At 41.8% G+C, this 20,283-nt stretch overlaps 1 protein-coding gene across 3 annotated transcripts in view; it reads left to right on the forward strand.

Annotated features, from left to right (window-relative positions):
• The window catches only part of LOC131217189 (protein KAKU4-like), a 41,917-nt gene that overhangs the window by 5,504 nt on the left and 16,130 nt on the right, over nucleotides 1–20,283 (forward strand). For all 3 annotated transcript variants that reach the window (XM_058212003.1, XM_058212005.1, XM_058212004.1), the window contains exons 2-4: nucleotides 11,004–11,101; nucleotides 11,307–11,422; nucleotides 12,283–12,655. In XM_058212003.1, the coding sequence (XP_058067986.1) occupies nucleotides 11,004–11,101; nucleotides 11,307–11,422; nucleotides 12,283–12,655 (587 nt within the window). The remainder of the gene's footprint in view (nucleotides 1–11,003; nucleotides 11,102–11,306; nucleotides 11,423–12,282; nucleotides 12,656–20,283) is intronic.

The following is a 20,283-nucleotide window of genomic DNA, read 5'->3' on the forward strand; positions in this document are numbered from 1 at the left end:
TTTTTTTCTTCTAAAAATTATAAGAAAAAATCAGGCTATTTGACTCATCACGTGGGCCACAAAATAAAGTAAAAATCAGGCTATTTGACTCATTAGGTGGCATAGTCGGCAAATTACCATCCCTGCTGGCGGGTGTTGGGTCACCCGTCAAACCGCATCCGCGAAGTGGCTGAATCTGGAGTCGCTAAAGCGGCAAAACGCGAGCGTCGGTCGGCCGGTCGCACTTCGGTCCTTTTTGAGAAAGATCTCTCTCTCACTCGAATCTTCTTCTCTTCTGAGTCTCACCGAAGAAAAAAGATGGGCAGAAAGTTCTTCATCGGCGGCAACTGGAAATGTGTAAATCTCTCTCTCTCTCTCTCTCTCGGGCGGGAGAGTTTTGGGGAAAAAATCTCTCTCTCTGGCGGGAGAGTTTTGGGGAAAAAAGCTCTCTCTCTCTCTCTCTCTATGGGGCGGGAGAGTTTTGGGGAAAAAATGGGTAGGGTAAAAAGAGTTTTCGGTTTTGGGGAAAAAAAGGGTATTTATAGGTATACCTCTTCAGGTCGGGTCTGTTCGGGTCGGTTCGGATCCATTCAGTCCGGGTATTCGGACCGGATCTGTCCGGGTAGAGTGCTATCCGAACCTGATTCGAAATTAAATCGATCTGGCCGATCAGAATCGATCAGACCCGATCAGACTGTCGGTTCTGTTCGGAATGGTACCGAGTTGGGTTGAGTCGGGTCGGATCCACCGGATCGGGCCTAAGTTGCCCACCTCTATCGACAGCAGATTCAGGGGCACACTAAGAAACCGAAAAACTCTGACATAAATCAGTCCAAATTGGAGAAAAGTAAGAGCAATGAACCAGCAGATGACTTACAGATTCAGGCTCCCGCATACAACACAAACAAATATTAACGATATGCATGCCTCTTAGCCAGGTTGTCTATCGTAAGGATTCTATTGCGACCCGCGAGCCATCCGAAGCAAATGAATTTAGGAGGAACCGGGTATTTCCATATGAAGGGATTGGCGTCACAAAAAGTATGCGCTGCTGGATATATGAGCGTGTACAGGGACTTCACAGAGAAAGAGCCGGATTTGTCCAGAAACCACCCAAGATTGTTAGACTGATAAGTGAGGGGCATAGTCTTAGAAATGCAGTCCTGAAGGTCAGTAAATTCCTTAGCTTCTCCATCATTCGGATTCCTGATGCATCTAATATCCCAGACAGTTTGCGCAGACGATATGGAATAGCATCTGTTGATGCAGATATCTTTGTCGGGAGAGAGCCAGTAGATCTGAGGGAATTGGAATTTGAGCAGCTTTTCCCCCCACCCAAAGGTCTTGCCAAAACCGAATAGAGGACCCATTACCGAGGACATAGCTGCAGTTCTCAATCACCGGATTTTTAGCAGAAAGGACTCTTCTCCATATGTGCGAAGCCTTATAATAGGAGGAATCTTTCGGCCACTATCCACCATGGGATGAGCCATACTTCCCTTTAACAATCGAGGCCTATAACGTGTCCTTATATGTAGCAAATCTCCAAGCCCATTTCCCGAGCAATGCGGAATTCATAACTTTCAGGTTTTTAACGTTAGCACCTCCCTTCCTGAATAGTTTGCACACTCCAACAAATGGATCTTCCTCTGATTTTCCTTACCAAACCAAAGAAAATCCCTTCTGATTTTTTCAATCACCTTTAGAACCGTACCTGGACATCTAAACAAAGACATAAAATAGAGGGGAAGGCTAGAAAGAGCTGACTTGATCAGAGTCAAACGACCGCCCAGAGATAAATAGCGACATTTCCACGACGCCAGGCACTTGTGAAACTTGCTGATAACCCTGTCCCACATAGACTTCGGCGGGGGTCCTATGGTAAGGGGAAGGCCAACAAAAGACGTCGGAAACGAATCAACCTGACACCCGAGCGTAATTGCGAAGGATTGAATCGTCGGATATGGCACATTTATTCCAAGAATCTTCGATTTGCTCATGTTGATCCTGAGGCCAGAAACCGCTTCAAAACAGCGCAATGCGATGAGGAGGTTCCCGATGCAATCCGACGATGCCTCAGAGAAGATAAGGGTATCGTCAGCAAACTAAATATGGGTTAGGGGATCCAGGCATTGCAATGCCGCGAAGAAGACCTTGCACCTGCCCTCTGATCAGCATTTGAGACAACGCCTCACCAACAATTAAGAAGAGAAGGGGGGAGAGAGGATCCCCCTGACGCAACCCTCTCGAACTTTTAAAAAAACCCTTGGGAGATCCATTAAGGATAATAGAAAAGTGAGCAGAACCGATGCAAGCCTTAATCCACCTTCTCCATCTGATCGCGAAGCCCATTCGAGAAAGCATGTACAAAAGAAAACCCCAATCCACATGATCATAAGCCTTTACAACATCCAACTTGTAGAAAATACCTTTCGACTTAGACTTATGACAAGAATGGAGAACTTCATTAGCAATGAGAGCTCCATCTAGAATCTGTCTGCCTTTTATAAACGCATTTTTTTTAGTAGAGATGAGTCTTCCGATGACCTTTGAGAGGCGAGCATATAAAATTTTCGCAAGGATTTTGTAGGGATTCCCTATCAGACTGATCGGTCTGAATTGAGAAAAGGAGTTGGCCCCTGCCACATTCGGAATAAGAGAAATGAATGAAGCACCGAGGCCTTTTGAAAGTCTTCCTCTGGCATGAAATTTCTGCACGAACGACAGGACGTCATGGCGGACTGACTCCCAAAAGATCTGATAGAAACTCATCGGGAATCCATTTGGCCCTGGAGACTTGTCCCCACCTAAGGCATCAACGGCAGCCTTGACCTCATCTTCAGAGAATTGGGCCTCTAATAAGTAATAACTTAGCATCAGCCCTCTCCAAAGTATTAAAAGAAATATTATCTAGGCGCGGCCTTATCCAATTTTCATCTGTTAGGAGTTGTTTGAAATGAGAGATTGCAAGAACTTCTATCTCCGTTTTCTCCTCAATTCTGTTCCCATTATAAAAAATGCTGAGGATAGCCTTAGACCGGGCCTGTATATTAGCCATATTATTAAAAACACTTTGTATTTTTGTCACCGTTAGCGATCCATCTGATTCTGGATTTAATCCTCCAGGAGGCTTCTTCTTCAAGAGCTATGTTCTACAGGTCCTGAATTATGCTAATACGCCTGGACAGGGATTCAACTGTAAGCGGGGCAGTTTCTGACTCCAAGTCAATTCTCTGAAGGTTGGAAAGAAGGGCTTTGACTTTGGCCTCTCTCTTCTGAACTACCTGATGACGCTATTCCTTGATCTTGAACTTAAGAAGTCTAAGTTTACAGAGCAGCTTGTGGCTAGCATAACCTTCTACCTTGAAGCTTGACCACCAATCAACTATCTTTTGCCGGAGACCCTCTAATTGAAGCCAAGAGGAGTTAAACTTGAAAGGCTTCTGACCCCAGTTGTCGTCCTCCACAGTTAGAAGGATCGGACAATGATCAGACGTGGTCCTCGCAGAGCCATTTGCTGAACTTGAGGGAAGACCTTAATCCACTCAGGAGAAACGAGGAATCTGTTTAGACGGGTTTGAATAGGAGCCGCACGGCCATTGGTCGAGGTGAATTTGGTTCCTAACAGCGGCAAATCAATGAGCTGCTGATGTTGAATCCACTCGGAAAATTGAAGCATAACAGAAGATGGTCTTCTCTTTCTGGAATGATCTTTAACAAATCGAGTAATGTTGAAGTCACCAACCACGCAGTACGGCCCTATACAGGATTGTCTGACCTGGGTTAGCTCATCCCAAAAATCAGTCCTGACTACATCACCGATAGGCCCATAAACAACAGATAAAAGACATTGGAAAGGAGAGGACTTATCTTGAAGTTTAACTGTCATCGACCAGACGCCACAGGAGGAGAAAAGGAGATCCCACTTGGACGATTTCCAGGCAACAAGAATCCCCCCTGAAGTACCGACAGCATCCAAAGCAACCCACTTAGCATCATTCGCCCTCCACAAGGTAGCCAGCAAACTGTCCTTGAATTGGGAAACCTTAGTCTCTTGAAAACACACCACATTCAAATTACACCTACTAATGGAAGCTTTAATCAGACTCCTCTTATGTTTGGAGCCAACCCCCCTGACATTCCAAGAGATTATCTTCATTGGCTAACTACACTTCCCCGATTGCCCTGCCTCCTGGGTTTAGTTAATGCAGCTGAAATAAACCCAGGACTGGCTTCTAGACATTGCAATTCGCGACTACTGGAAATCTTTGCTAGATGTTTTCCTGCAGATCTGCATTTTTCAATGGGTCTGCCTCTATTCTCAATACACTGAAACAGAGCTACATAGTCTTCCAATCGGTCTCCAAATGACAAACCGAGGGATCTCCCAACCTTCCCGATGGCATCTCTTATCCATCGCTTGTTCTGAATCTTTGCCAACAGATCGGCCCTATTCCTTTCCGATGGATCTGGCTCGGCAATCATCTGCAGAGGTTCCGCCATTAACACGTCAGTAGAGAGGTTGTCTTGGAATAAAGTAATCTGGCCCAGCTCCGAGGCGTTAACAGATGGAAGGGAGGAGGTGGATGGAGAGGATGGACGAGATTGATACTCTGAAAGGCTGTCTTTCTCAGTAGAGTCAATGTCAGGATCAAAAGACGGACTCGGATTAGAAGACCGAACGGGAGTAAGAAGGAGATTGGGGGTTTTCCAGCTAAGAGCAGGAGATTCGAGATGGTTAGGGTAGGCAGGAATATTGGGGGGTAGGGTGGGGTTAGATGGAAAAGAGGCCGTCGGAAGCGATGCGGGGTTAACGTGTTGATGGACGGTTGAAAATGAAGGATCCGGTATCGGATCCAGACCCGGATATGAGGGCCCGCACGAGTATCGAGCCTTGGAAGGAGGGGCTTAGATATCTGTCACACGTCCCCAGGCAGGACTCGGGGGAGCAGCAGAGCGTGACACGTGTCCCACAAAGCGTGAAGAGGAGGGAGAGCGTGACGGTGCAATAAACTCCTTTGACAACGATTGATGACCTGGTTCAGTACCCGGCGTGTATTCGGAACTCTCGGATAAGCGGCCGCCTGCACATCCTTCGAAGCTAACTTCTCAGCAATCTCTCTACGCGTCAGTGGATCCGTCGTCCTTAACATAATAGTCGACGGACGAGATGAAGCAGGTAAAGGAGAAGTTGACCGCTGTGGCAGTAGGACACCACGTGTCTCCCGGACAGCGAGGGTACGATCCTCTCCGCTGCAGATGACAGAGAGATTGGCAGGCTTCTGCAATGGTGCTCCGCTGGAGTAGTGGCCTTGTACACCTTCTTTTGGTGTTAGCTGGTGGTTCTTTGTCGACGCCGGCGGAGGCCCTTCTCTGATGCGCCATGGGTCACCCCACCGAGGGAGCGGGTCGTCCTGGGCTTCTTTGATGACCAGGAATTCCAGAGAACGATCTTCAACCAACACCTTTACGGATGAAGGCGGCAAAACTCCCTTCTTCCTCCTAACTCTCACCCTGATGACGCCGACCTCCTCCCTGAGTTTCGTCAAGGAGTCCAATTCTAGATATGATCCCAGGTAGACAGCGACAGAAATGAAAAACTCGTCGAACCACAGTTCCAACGGAATTCCCCATATTTGAAACCATACATTTTCCATGCCAAATATGGAAAAGTCTTCTCACTTCATGACTCTGGCCACCGGACCTCCAGAATGAAGATGACCTGCCATCAACAACATTTCTAGATTAATTCTCGGACACACCTTAACCCAGAGTTCGTTATAGCCCAACGGTTTTATCTTGTAGTTGCCCGGCCGGAAGCCCGTAGTTTCAGCGATCCAGTCTTTCACCTGAGAGATAGAGGCACCTTTCTTACACAGAATGACAATCGTATCCTTTAGTTCGTCTCTAGCCCTTTGAAAATTCACCATATTTACTGAGATGGGGACATCTAGCTTAAGAGCAAGAGGATCGGGTGAGCTAGGGTCAAGGATAGGACTAAGCATAGGTTCGGACGATGGGGAGATACTGTGAGGAGAAGTCGAGGCATTGTTCAGAAGAACCTCCTTAAAAGAGGCAGGCGCCGAGGTGGTTGGATGAGGAGAGGAGAGAGTAGGGGGGTTAATGGGCTTGGGACGATACACCTTAGAAGCGGCATGGAGAGGCTTTTTTTTTTGGGGGTGTGTTAATGGCCCAGGGATAGTCTGCCAAACCTTCTCGCTCTGACCTGCTGCTTCGGCTGCAGCCATATTAGGATCATTATTCTCTACAATCTTCAAAGCTCTGGAATCCGACGAGTTCCCAGAGCCGGTCGTCTTCCCGGAGTTGATAGTGGAGCAGTCACCCCATCTTCGTGGAACGTTATCCATCGGCATTGTCATCTTCATAATGATTTTACTGTCTTTAAGATTTCTTCATTTATAATCACAATCTTCGTAACCATTCTACAATCTTCATATCTAGTCGATTTATTCACCCATAGAAGGTAATGCATGGTGAGACCTAGATGCAAGGAACACTTACAAAATAATGCTCCGATCCAATCTATAGGCCAAATTTCTAAGGACCATCAGTGACCGATGATAGAGAATGATAAAACTGCATGTACCTGTTTATGTCATTATTGAAGTTTAGAGAAGATGATGAACATTGCTAGTTCTTCCGTTGATTTTCACCCTTATGAGCTCCAAGCGATGGGGCTTTTTCCCGCTCGAGATTGTGAGTGGAGAGGAGATTGTGACTTCCTCTTTTGTAGACTTAATCATTGGTGGAATCTTTCCCATCGTTGAATTCCTCACCGATTGTCGTCTTCATGCCTCCCTCTCTTCCTCGATAGATAGCAACTGTATCCAATTATATATCTCGTAACAAGAAGTGGTATGATATTCCAACCTCCTATGATGGTTTTGTATGACCACATCAGTATGGGGCCTGCCGGTGGGTTATCATGTGTTCACAACCCCAAGTGTAGGGTCGTGATGTAGTAATAATCTCGGTAAGACCGAGGTCGAATCCACAGGGACTGAAACTTGTACATTTCTGAAATTAACTAGAAGTAGAACTAGAAGAAGATGTGAAACTAATTCTGAAGTATTTGAGAGAGTAATTGTGAATAGAATAATTAAAACTAAGAAATTAAAGGTGGGAACTAGGGTGCCAAGGATCCACTTGTAGTTATCAGGGAGCCCTCTTGCATGATTCAAGTAACACAATTAGAATTGGAGTCTTATCCTATCAAATTGGAAAATATATCAATAAAACCAAATCTGAACTTCCATTGACCTAATTCTCAATGAAGGAGAACTATGATAATTAGCAGGGATTCCATCACCAAACCATGCCCAGGAGACAATGGCAAACAACAAGATTTACCAATCCTATAATCTCAAAGTAGGAGAATTGTGAAGATTAGGAAGGATTCCATCACCCTACCATGCCCAAGGGACGATAGTGGACAACATAACTTACTAATTTCACAATCTCAAATAAGGAAAAGAAGATACTTAAAGCTATTACAGATCTACTGTTATTTGAGTCACAATAAACCATTAAAAACTGAGAGTATTCCTTAAATATCAAATTAGAATCTATGTAGTTCAACATAAACATGAATCAAAGCAATAAAAACATCCCATCATGCTACAAGCTTCACATCTTAGCCCTAGCTAAGAGGTTTAGCCAACCATAGACATGATTGGATCTAAAACCCTAGAAGAAAACATGAAAACAACTAAAGAAGAAGAAGAAAAACTCTTGGCGACGGCTTCTCCACCCTTTTGCTCCACTCCTTAAACCCTAGAAGATGCCTATGAACATCCTAGGGAGTCCTATTTATAGTTGTGGAAACTTTCGCACCTAGTTGGAAAACTTTAGAAATCGCCTCAAATTTACGCAGTTTGCTAAAATAGACTTCACTCTGCACAGTTTTCCAAAATAGACCTCACTCTGCGCAATTTCACAAAATGACCCAGAGTTTCAGAATATGTTTTTTCAGGACGATTTCAGGATTCCTTTTCTTCACTTCAAATCTTTGATTCTTCATTCCTCACTTGGTTTTCTTCGATCTTTGACATGTGAATTCTTCAATCTTGGTCTCCTAAGATCCATCCCTTGCCTTGGTGATTCTTGAGCATCAAATGCATGCTTTTAGCACCCTTTTCAATCCAAGCTCTTAAATTCACCTTGCAACACAAACATGAGTAAAATAAAACATTAAGCATTATCATGTTCATAAAACTAAGATATAAATGGGGGATAATCTGCAATATTTGACCCTCAACATCATGTTGACCCGAATTGTCCAAACCCATCATCTGGACATGGATGCCACATGTGGCCAATTACTTGGGTCAAATGCTAACAATTGGCCCTGCTATGGATGAGGGATGCCTAGAAGGAAGTAGGAAACGTGCTAAGAAAAGGAATTGGATTAAAAGTCAGGAAAGGAGACAAGGTGAAATTTTGGGAAGATATTTGGGTGAGTGAAGAGCCCTTTAGGTGAGCCTTACCTAGAGTCTATAGGGTGGCAACTACATAAGGGTCCCAAGTCCAGGATTTCCATGAAGTATTGTGTGGAAAACATCACTCTCCGAAGAAACCTTAAAAATGGCTAAACATGGTTATAAATATTGTCCAAAATTGAGTCAAATCTGTTTTGGTGGGCAATGAAATGAGCCATCCTAACAAAACGAACCGAAATGGAATGAGTTGGGGTGAGCCATACTGATTTTGGTCTCCAACCAAATTGCAGTCTGGAACTGCTGTTAAACCCATCTGGTGAAATGAAGGACCTGGCTAATGGAGAACCTTAATGATACCTTTATATTTGGACAAGGGGAGGACAAATGTATATGGAAATGGACAAATGCATTTGGATGGTGGCATCGTACAATCACACTTTGGACCACCTCAAACATTGATAGTGGGCTCCCAAGAATTATTTCACGCGTGAAAAGGAGGAAATGGTTCACCATTTTTTTGTCTATTGCATTGATGATCGGAAGATATGGGGTTGTTTTCTAAATCTCCATGAATTGGACTTTTAAAGAAATTCTTGGTGATGCTTTTATAAGTTGGGAGGAGCTTCATTTAAATAGAGGGTCAGGATTCTTTGGAGAATGCTTGCAATGGCTCTTTGTTGGAAAAGTTTGGAAGGAGAAAGAGAGAGCGAGACACAACCGGATATTTAACAGTCAGAAGAATTGAATGTAATCTTATGTGAACTGGGATATCCTCCGCTCTAGGGTTGAAGCATTCATTTGGATAGTGGCGGCAGACAAAATCCTCTTTGAACCCTCAAACATATGGAGCAATGGGTTCCCAAGTATTATTTCAGGTGTAGAAAGGAGAGAATGATTCACCATTTTTATTTTTCTTATTATTATTATTATTATTATTATTATTTTTTTTTTTTGCGTTTATCATAGCATGGCTCAGAAGATATGGGATTATTTTCTATATCTCTACAAATTGGACTTTGCAAGAAAATCTTGGTGATGTTTTTGCTAGTTGGGGAGGAGATTCATTTAAAGAGAGGATTAGGATTTGTTGGAGAATGCTTGGTGATGGCCCTTTCTTGGGAAGTTTAGAAGGAGAGACATATGTATATTTAAGAACCAGAAGGATAAAACATATCTTATAAACGACCAATGGCTCTCTGGCAAAAATCACCAATTGAATCAAAAGCCATCTCCAAAACTAGGCTATTGTCTGCTCTGAAATCCAGGAAATTTGGCATTGTACCTCTTTTATGATTGGTCTTTAGTGGTGAACAGTGAAGCTTCTTATCCCAAAATTATGCTGTGCTGGAGATGCCCACTGGGAGGGTGGCAGAAACAAAATTTTAATTGCTCCTCTCAAGGGAAACCCAGCATACACAGTTCGGGAGGTGTATTATGCGAAGACAAGGGCAATACCATTTTCACCTTTACCAGGCCTGCAAGGAGGGGTGATGCAACGAAAGCTTAAGCTCTTGCCTTAAGTGAAGGGCTGAGGTTATTAGAGGAAATAAGTATTCCAATGCTGTAATTGTTGAAGGTGATCCCTTGAATATTGTAAATTTTTTGTAAACGGTCATTTGAAGCTGTGGAAGCTCACACTCAAGCTTGATGAAATTCGCCTCATCACCCTGAGGCTAAAAATATCAACATTTTGAGAAGATAATATGTATTGAAGGGCTGAAGGGGGAAGTCCTAGAACAAAGTCAGAAGTGGGATACCCATGCTCTGGCTAGCTTATTAGCTGTGGAGTTAGCATCTCTAGCAACTTGGGAAAATGAAATGTTTAAACGATTCACAAGATATCACACTTCACTAAAAATAAAAGATACACCATGGCTCAGGGCCTGATCTACTCGGGAAACATATCATTGGCCCACATTGGCAGAATGGGGTTTGGGGTTGCCAATGTTCTAGCTCAAGGAGGGTCTCCCTCTACTCTCTGATTATAGGGAATTCATTCCCCCTTGATGTTTCTTTTCTTCTTTTGAACAAAAAAAATTTCGCATTGATTCTAAAGAAAGATCCCAGCAATCCATTCTGGCATTTTTTTTCCTGTGCTGTTCCTGTATCTTTTTTATCAAGCATGTACCTGTGCCATGTAGCATGACACTATTCATGTCCCAATGCATTGGGCCTCTATAATTTATCTGTTGAAATTGTTCAAATTTCATACATCGATGATGGGGTGAGGTGTGTGGACATGTGATTTTGAAATTGTATGAAAGAACAGAGGTAGACCACAGTGCGGGTCTGCCACTGCTTACTAAATAATGGCAACTCATCCACAGAGAACATTGCATATATGTATGTCATCAATCCAGGCCATCCAAAAATCTGTGCTCTTTGTGGAAGAGCAGCATAGCACTCAACTCCATTACCAGAAAATCACAATCATTCAATTCAATTATATGGATGCTTGAAAAGAAAAACTAGCGATCTAAACTCAACGGAATATCAAGTGTTTAAGAATATGTTGATTTTCAGCTTTGAGCTTCTTTACGCTAAAGTTGTAGTCTGTTTGTGCAGAGGACGACGATGACGACGACGACGACGACGACAATGATGATAGGGATAATGATGATGACATTCTTTCCAAAGCGGTTGAGGAATTGGATCAAGCAAATGTATGTCCTTTAAAATAAAAATAAAAATTATAGCAAACTGCTGCATCGAGTGATTAAAAAAGTAATATTGTGATATTGGCTGCATGTTTTTGGGTCATTATGCACTCTTGCAGATGCCATTCAATTTTCAGTACTTCCTAGCTGGAAGGAATTAGAAGGGACAGTTTCAATGGTGGGTCTGCTGACTTTGGTTATATATTTGCAGAATGGAATGGCACCAGTGTCAAATGAAGACTGTGCAATTGTGACACAACCGGCAGCGCAAAAGAGTGAAGCCAAACTTGCAATTGAACAGTTACTTCGTCAGGAGACATTTTCAAGGTAGATGAGAATTCAACTCTCTCTCTCTACCTCGTAATTGAAATTGGGTGTTTCACATCCAGGCTCATTGAGTGTTATTTTATCCCCCGGGTTAGGAGTTCCTACATTTCATGGGTGTTTTGAGTTGAACTGGAGTGCCCATGTTAGGCACTGGCAATATCCATGTGAAATTTCATGGTGCAACCATGAAAAACATGCTATTCTTTTTGTAAAATATGCACATATGCCCTCTTTTTTGTCTGCATTTTAGTGGTTTTGCTGATTCTGTAGGAGTTTTCTTGATGAGAATACAGGGGATCTTTCCATTCTGTTACCAATGTCATACATGCACTTTGTTTGCTCCTTGAGATTATCATGACTAAAAAGGACCGACTCCTTGCTGAGAACACCAGACAGGTGCACATTACCTGCAGGTGAATATGGGCCATGTGTGTGGCATTTCTTACTATCACCCATATATGTGCTCCATTTCTGAGATTAGCATGCTCAAGTAACCTGACTGCATCATCCAATTCTCAAGTAGAATAATTTTTTGCAGATTGCATAGACATCTGAGTGCGCCTCTCACACAGAACTAGTTCCATTTCTGCAGTTTTGTTTAGAAAACCCAGTGATAGTTATTTTCTTCTGGACCTGAAGTAGCAAACTAGCAAGAACTTTATATTAGAATCTAAGACCATCTTGTTAAACTTGTTCTTCTGGCTAAAGCTATATCCTTGTTTAGAGTCTTTTGGTGTATTTCTTTTTCACATTGCTTAGCAATGAATCACTTTCTTACAGAAAAGTCCATCTAGTAGTCTGCTTCGGTTATGATTCAAGTATTCAAGTTCTGAAAAGACTTTCTCATTTTGCTTCACCAGGGATGAGTGCTTAGAACTAACAAAGCTAATTCAATCGCGAGTTGTAGACTCTCCTACCACAGGAGGTGAGGATGCAACAGGAAAGGGGCTGCATGACAGAAATTTAAGGAGTGATGTTGCTTCTCCAGAAGCTCCAGTAGCTTGGAGATCATTGTCTCAAACAAGAAAAACAAGCGAGGCATTTCCTTATTCTGCCGGTCTATTGGCCGCTCTTTCTCCCAGTGCCTCTGCACTCCAAGCGCATTCGCCTGATGTTCGCGATACTGCCATTATGGAGGCAAGGAAATGGTTGGAGGAGAAAAAGATGGAACAAAGTTCAAATTCAGAGCGAGACCATGGACCCTGCGCTTTAAACACTGCCATGCTGCCATGTGTTAGTGCTTTCTCCTTTGATCTCTTAATTTGCTTAATCATTTTGTGCATAAGACTTGCATTTTGATGCTCTAGTCTTTTATTTATATTGCTTGTGATACCATCATTGGAGAATGATCAGCTTATTTTCTTTTTTTTTGGCTGTTTTTTTCCTTCTTTATTTCAAATACATATCCATGTGTAGATTCTGAAGTTAATAGTTCAAGTTTTGATGTTGGATATTTAACTTGAGTTGATTAAACATAAAGTCATAATACCATTCCTCTCCTTTGGTTGGCTGGTCCATGTAATGACTTCACACCCCCGTAGGTCAAGGTCTAGGACTTGGTGCCATCATCATCAAAAACATGGAAGTCATAACATTTTAGTTGAGCAATATTTTATTGAACTATGTAGCCTTGCTCTAAGCCTCTAACAATTAATAATTTGATACTTTATAGCCTTTAATAGTTAATGAGAAGTACCAAGAATGACTATCACTGGAGGAGAGAGACATTATAATCTCTATTTTCTAAATTAGGTTATACCAGTGTTCAAATTATCGGCGATATTATCGAAATATCGCCGATAATATCGGTGTCGCCAGTGCAACGACACCGAAACCCCAATATTTCGTGTCGCTTCCAGGTATCGCCGAAATCTCGCCGATATTATCGGTATTTTCGATATCATGCCGATATGTTACTGTTCCCACCAACCACGGGTGGGAACTGTAGCCAACAACCCACTTTTATCGATAAAAGGGGTGGTTGTCGGCGAGAAAATCACAAAAAAAGATTAAAAAAATACCCGTTTTTGCGCCCGGATTTGGAGGAAGACGCGAATTCAGCTACTGTTGAGTGCAAATCGGCATTTCCGGTAAGATCAACCCCGAAAATTTCTTCTTCTTTTTTTTCCGTCCAAAAATCTTCTGCAGCTTCTTGATTCCACTAGCGGGCGGAGATATTGTTCGAAATTAGAGGGTTCTTTTGATTTGGGATGAGGGAGAAGGATTTTCGGGCTGGAAATCCGGGGAAATCGGTGGGAACAGATAAAATTTTGAAAATTTTCGAACAGGAGAGGGATTTTAGGGGTTTTTATCGCAATTTGGGGATCGGGGCGTGAATGGGGATTGCGTACGTGGTTACTCAATAGGGACTTATTGTACCGAGTACACTGTGTTGGGCCCACAGAGAATGTATCTTGTATATCCATGCGGTCCATCCATTTTTCCATATTATTTTAGGGGTTGAGACCAAAATTTAAGTGTACCAAAAGATCAAGTGGACCACACCATTGGAAACAGTTTGAATAATAACTTCCACTGTTAAAACTTTTCTAGGGCCCACAGTGATGTTTATTTCTCATCCAAGCTGTTCATAAGATCACACAGACATGGATGAAGGGAAAAAACAAATAGAAGTTTGATCTAAAACTTCTGTGGCCCCTAAGATATTTTCAACCGTAAATGTTCAATTCATACTGTTTCTTATCGTGTGGTCTACTTAAGGTTTGGATATGCTTGGTTTTTAAATTAAAAATATAAAATTACCTGTTAAAATGGATGGATGGAGTGGATGGAATACATAAATCATGGTGGACCCCACAGGTGAGCCTGGACGGTGCAGACGGTCTTCAAAAGACACCCCACCACGGCTATGAGGGTGCAGGTCGGTGCTTGTGGGCCCACCATGATGTATCTGTTGTATCCATGCTTTCCATTAATTTTGAAATATTATTTTAGAGCTTTATGCAAAAAATGAGTTAGATCTAAAACTCAGGTGGACCACACCATGGGAAAACAGTAGTGATTGGATATCCACCATTTAAATCCTCCTAAGGCCCACTGTACTGTTTATTTGACATCCAATTTGTTAATTAGCTCATAAAGACTCAGATGAAGGGAAAAAACAAAGATCAGGTTTTTCCAAAACCTGTATGGCCCCCAGAAAGATTTTAATGGTCAAAGTTCATTCAACACTATTTCTTGTAATGTGGTCCAATTGAGATTGGGATATATCTCTTTTTTTTTTTGTATCATAAAATTATCTACAAAAATAGATGGACGGCATGGATGAAACACATACCTCGTGGTGGGGTCCACAGAGCATGGCAGGGGAGTAGCCAAATCCGTTTCTGCCGTGCGCGTGGATCAGGGACGCGGATTTCCTATGGAAGCCTTTCCTCCTGTTCCAGCGCTGTAAGCTCAGGTGGGCCCCACTGTGATGGTTGTGAGAAATCCTCTCCGTCCATTCTTTTTGTGATTTTATTTTAGGACTAGTTTGAAAAAATGAATGGTATCCAAAGCTCAAGTGAGCCGTACTAAAGGAAAATGTAGTTTGGAAAATTCCTACCGTTTAAACCTTCTTGGGTTCAACAATGATGTTTAGATGTCATCCATACCGTTAATAACATCATTACTATTGGGATGAACTGAAAACAAATATATTGGCATGAATCAAAACTTCTGTGCCCCACGAATATTTCAACTGTGGATGTTTAATTATCACGTTTGAGGCTCACTTGAGCTTTAGATATGGTTCATTTTTGGCATCATGTCCTAAAATGAACTCACAAAACGGATGGATGGGGAGGATTTTTCACAAACATCACAGTGGGCCCCAGCAGTGGGGACAGTGATCCACCGTTCAAAACTTCTTAGGGGCACAGAAGTTTCCGATCAAGCTTATATTTTTGTTTTCACGTCATCTATCTCTATGTTTACTCATGAAGAGGCTGGATCTAAAAAATACATAATGGTGGGCCTTATATATGTTTCAACGGTGGGTGTGACTGATCCCACAATTTTCTGCGATGGGTCCACTTGAACTTCAGATCTATCCACTCTGTATAACGGTGGGCCAATTGTAAAAGGAGTAATGGACAAGATCATCAATAATGTTAATGGTTCGCTTGGATACACCATTTGGACAGCTAGGATCATTCCATTAATGTCATTTTGGGATTAGGGTCGTTACCACCGTGGATGAATCAACCCCAATTTAGAGAATGTGGTGAACTACCACCATACTCTTGCCGAATTGATATTTGAATAGGTCATGGCATTTTTCCTGTGGTGATGGGTCATCCACATTCCAATATACATGTTGCATAGATTCTGTCCCAATGGTGGTCCCCATTGTTGATCGACCATTGACTGAAATAAGACTACGTTTGATCTTAACCATCTGATTTTGCTGATTGAATATCTGACTGATAACAGATGCATTTTTGAACTGTCCATTTTGTAACCATCAATCAACAGTTAGAATCGTTTAATCTTTATGATATTTGGGCTATGCTCCATCCACCACGGGCCTAACAAATTGGATGGTCTGGATAACATTCAGAAATGCCACATCTTTGGAAATGAGTCACCCCATTCGAAAACTATCACTCTGCTGATATGTGGCCCCACCTGTGGGCTTTTAAATTTATATGTTTCATTTTTTTATCCAGTACTCTATAATTAAATATAAAAATAGATGAACGGCATGGATATAGAATAAATACATCAAGTTGGGCCCGACAATCAAGACCGCTCTTTCGTGGATGAGGCTGGGGCCGCACATGCACATGCATTCATAAAGTAAAATCCAACCCGTCCATCCTATAAAACTGTGAATTTTACTCCAAATTTCTAAAAATCAAGATGATCAATTAATTAAATGGGCTACACCAGAGGGAACAAATTGGGAGATAACATCCACCCTTTATTTACATGGACCCATCATGTTGTATGTATAAATCACAATAGGCCACATAAAGTTGATCTGAACTGCCACGGGATCCGGACAATGATTATGAGCTACCTCGTCACTTTATGTGGGGATGAAACATGGCCAGAAATGTTTATTTTTTTCAATTCATTTACTTTTGCACATCTTAATTGTTGTAAGCTTGCATTTGTATTATATAAATTAATTTTGGTTACTATTTGAGTGATTTCTTATGACAAAGCATACTTTTTGGCCCCCATTAAATGGAAACTTTTAATTTAATGCATTCTTTTTGTAAAATTTTCATTCCTGAATATGTAAATATGTGTATATAGGCATGTCCTGAAGTTTCACTAAAAAATTCCATCATTTCCCCCATATTTCCCCATTTTTCCCTGCATTTCTGGTTATCGGCGATATTATCGGCGATAACGATATTATATCTTTATCTCCGGCCAGCGAAACTTGTAGCGATACTGACAACTCGAACACTGGGTTATACAATACTAAATCTAGAAAATACACTGAGATTATAATTTATCTGAATGGTTCTGTAGGCCACCCTTGGGATTTGGTCTTCCCAATCTAAAAAAATTCTTATAAGATTTTTTTTAAAAAAAGGCAACCGATTTTTTTAAGCACAAAAAAGAAAAAGAAAAAAAAAGGGCCAAAGTGACCATCTTGTTTCTCCATAGCCAGCCAGATACAAAGTACATGAGCTCATGATGCACTCAAGGGGAGCCTGACGAACCCCACTCCCACAAAAAAGAATGCAAGTCACCAATAGACTTGTTGAGAGGCCAAGTGATGCCGAACCTTTCGAGAAAGAAGTTCCAAATATCTCTTGCTACTGTGCAGTGGATGAGAAGGTGATGAGATGATTCTTCCTCTTTCCTACACATGACACGCATGCTGGGAAAGGACATGTTTTGCTTCTTTATATTGTCCAACATTATGATTTTATTAGCCACAACAGTCCGTGCAAAATCCTTATATCTAAGAGGCATTGGAGCTTTCCGCAGTTGGCAGGAGGGGGAGAATAACCAATATTCGTTGTCAACACCGAGTAGAATGATCTCTCTAAGAAGCCACCATTAGACGTCTACCTCAAAAAATTCCAAATCCTTTGATGAACTATCAACGTGCACATTGGTTTTTTTGAGAAGTAACTGAAATTTATTAAGCCGCCAAAAGACGGAAAAGAATACACAAGAAAATTAGGAAAAAAGTCAGTCGGAGATATCAGCAGACATAGCTGATTTAACATATACGCCCCACTTTGAAACACCAACTTTGACCAAATGAATGATCTCCGCAACTGAAATATCTTTGTTTTGAAAGCAACGACTGTTACGAGCACTCCGAATGTGCGAAAATATGCCCATTGCTACAAGGCACCATACAACTTTTCTGTCTCTACCCACTACACCTCCATGCTAGGCCCACAAGAGTTGATCAACTGACTTGGGCATTACTCATGATATATGGAATAAATTGAGAAAATACTCACAGACTTTTAAAGCAAATGACAATGGATAAAGATGTGATTTATCAATTCTGCATCCCTCATAAACATCAAACAAATGTTTGGAAGGATAAGAGATTGCCTTTGCAAGTTATCTATAGTTAATACTCTTTTTCTTCCCATAAGCCAAACAAAGGCCACGATTCTTGGAGGGGCTCCGTCTGAAGGAAAGGGAAGGAAGAAGGCGACGTCGGCTTAGTGATCAAGCTATAGAATGAGCACACTAAGAAAGACCCGGAACTATGAATTGATGAGGACATCTGAGCACCATTCAGAGTATGCCAGACGAGGAGGAGAGCTTTGGCCCCAGTTCCGGCATCTCTATGGTTGGATGATCATTATATGGGGCCCGAATCGATTACATAGCCGTGTTGGAAGACTCCACATACATGTTCATGCATCTTTGAAGACCCCATACCCAACGTTGTTAAATGCAACCGCATATTTGCATATGCAATCACATATGCGAATTCCCATATGCATATCGCATATGCCATTGCAGTGCATATGCGATCGCATATGCCAAATGTGCGAGGATATGCGATCGCATATCTGCCAACTGTTGGCACATTATTTTGTTTGTTTATTTTTTATTTTTGCAAAAAATCAAACTTTCCTAAGTAGTGTAACTTTGTAACTATAAGTTGCATAAGTATATTGTTGAATGTAACTTAGTGTTAGTGTAACTAAGTTGTAAATTGTAACTTATAACTAGTGTTAGTGTTATAATGTATAAATAATAAACATTAAGATGTAACTTTAAAATTGTATTTGTACAATAAATAGCTTATTGGTTGTTTTGTTACCTAACTATACCGTTGAATGTTGAATTTGATGTACTTCATTCATTTTTCTAACAAGTCACAAACTAACTTTATATATGTAAAATTACTATATTAGTTATCTATTGACTTAGGGAAGCTTCTCCTAAGTTCTTATATTTTTCTACATTTTTTTTTCAATTTTTCTCCTTATTTTTTTTTCAAAATAAATAAATAAATAAATTATGTGACTGCATATGCGATTGTGCGATCACATATGTGCACAAGCATATCCGATCGCACAGAACTGCATATGCGGTTTGACAACATTGCCCATACCTTCTTTTATTTTATTTTTAACACACACACACACCACCACACACGCATGCCATAGTGGGATTTCACCACCTATGGGTACTCGAACCCTTGACCAGGTGTTGAAATTCCTAAGAGTCTACCACCGAAGCAAGAGCAAGGACCCTTGAAGACCCTATATCTAGAAGATGCATGTGGGCTATATATATGAGCTTATTGGATGCATCTAGACTGTTGGATTGAGTGAATGCTTTCATCGAACCGTTGGATTTCGACCGTTGGATCATCTAGACTATCGATCATTAGGCCATCTTGGTCGTAAGCATCATGGGACATACATCATGAGACATTATGATGAGGACATCGTGCACACGCACGCCCGCACACCACCACCCCTACGCACGTACGTATGCAGGAGGACCCCACCATCGATCTGGCTCGATGACGACGTCCAGGGAGGGCCTCCTAGCTAGAAGACAAGTTTTTGTTCAGAAAAGTGGCCCGATAGTCAAGAAAAGCCCACCATGGGATCTCATGATCGTGGCCCACTCGTCGGATTGGTTTTATATTTTAAGTTTTGCTTATTGTTATTATTTAGAACATCGTGAACGCTTTAAATTTCCTTGTTTGATTTTTATTTTAGTTTACTTTATCGCCAAGTAATAGGTGTAGCACATGGTGCGAGTTTTTGGGTATAGGGTTCTCCCTATAAATAGGCACCCTTTGTAGTTCTTTTCATTCATTGAAGTTAATAAAAAATTCCTGCTTTATTTTTCTGCTCTCTTCGTGAGTTGTGGAAGAATTCAAAAGTGGGTGCGAAGCCCTCCCTTTTCGAAGGGCTAACTACGGTGGCGCGAAGCCACATCAATCCCAATTCACCCCCATCTTCCATCATCTTTTTTTTCAGTGCATCAAACCAGTGCGAAAAGGTACAAGCTCAATGCCAACCTTTTTCGGCCCGCAGGCGAGCTGAAACTTCGGCGGAGCACCACGCACAAACCGTACATCGGATCGAGCTGAAATTTGGAGGTTTTGGAGTCCATCCCTGGCCGACCAGGGCCAAGGTGGCCTTTTTCTGAATAGTGGGCCCCACACACGTGCGGCCGGGATCACACGCACGTCCGTTTGGGCCATTGTTGTTGTCCACACGCGGGATCATCTTTTGGCTCAGGTTTTTATCCTCTTTTATCCTCTCATAGTCATTTTTTCATGAATCCTAACCTTATATTACATGATCCCTAATTGATTTGCCCCTTTTTATCACCTTAGGGTTCCTTGAATTGAAATTAGGGAATCCCTTGGATTAGGGACTGATTTTTATGCATGAGTA

This window comes from Magnolia sinica, chromosome 10 (genome assembly GCF_029962835.1).
Source record: "Magnolia sinica isolate HGM2019 chromosome 10, MsV1, whole genome shotgun sequence".
Taxonomy (NCBI): Eukaryota; Viridiplantae; Streptophyta; class Magnoliopsida; order Magnoliales; family Magnoliaceae; genus Magnolia; species Magnolia sinica.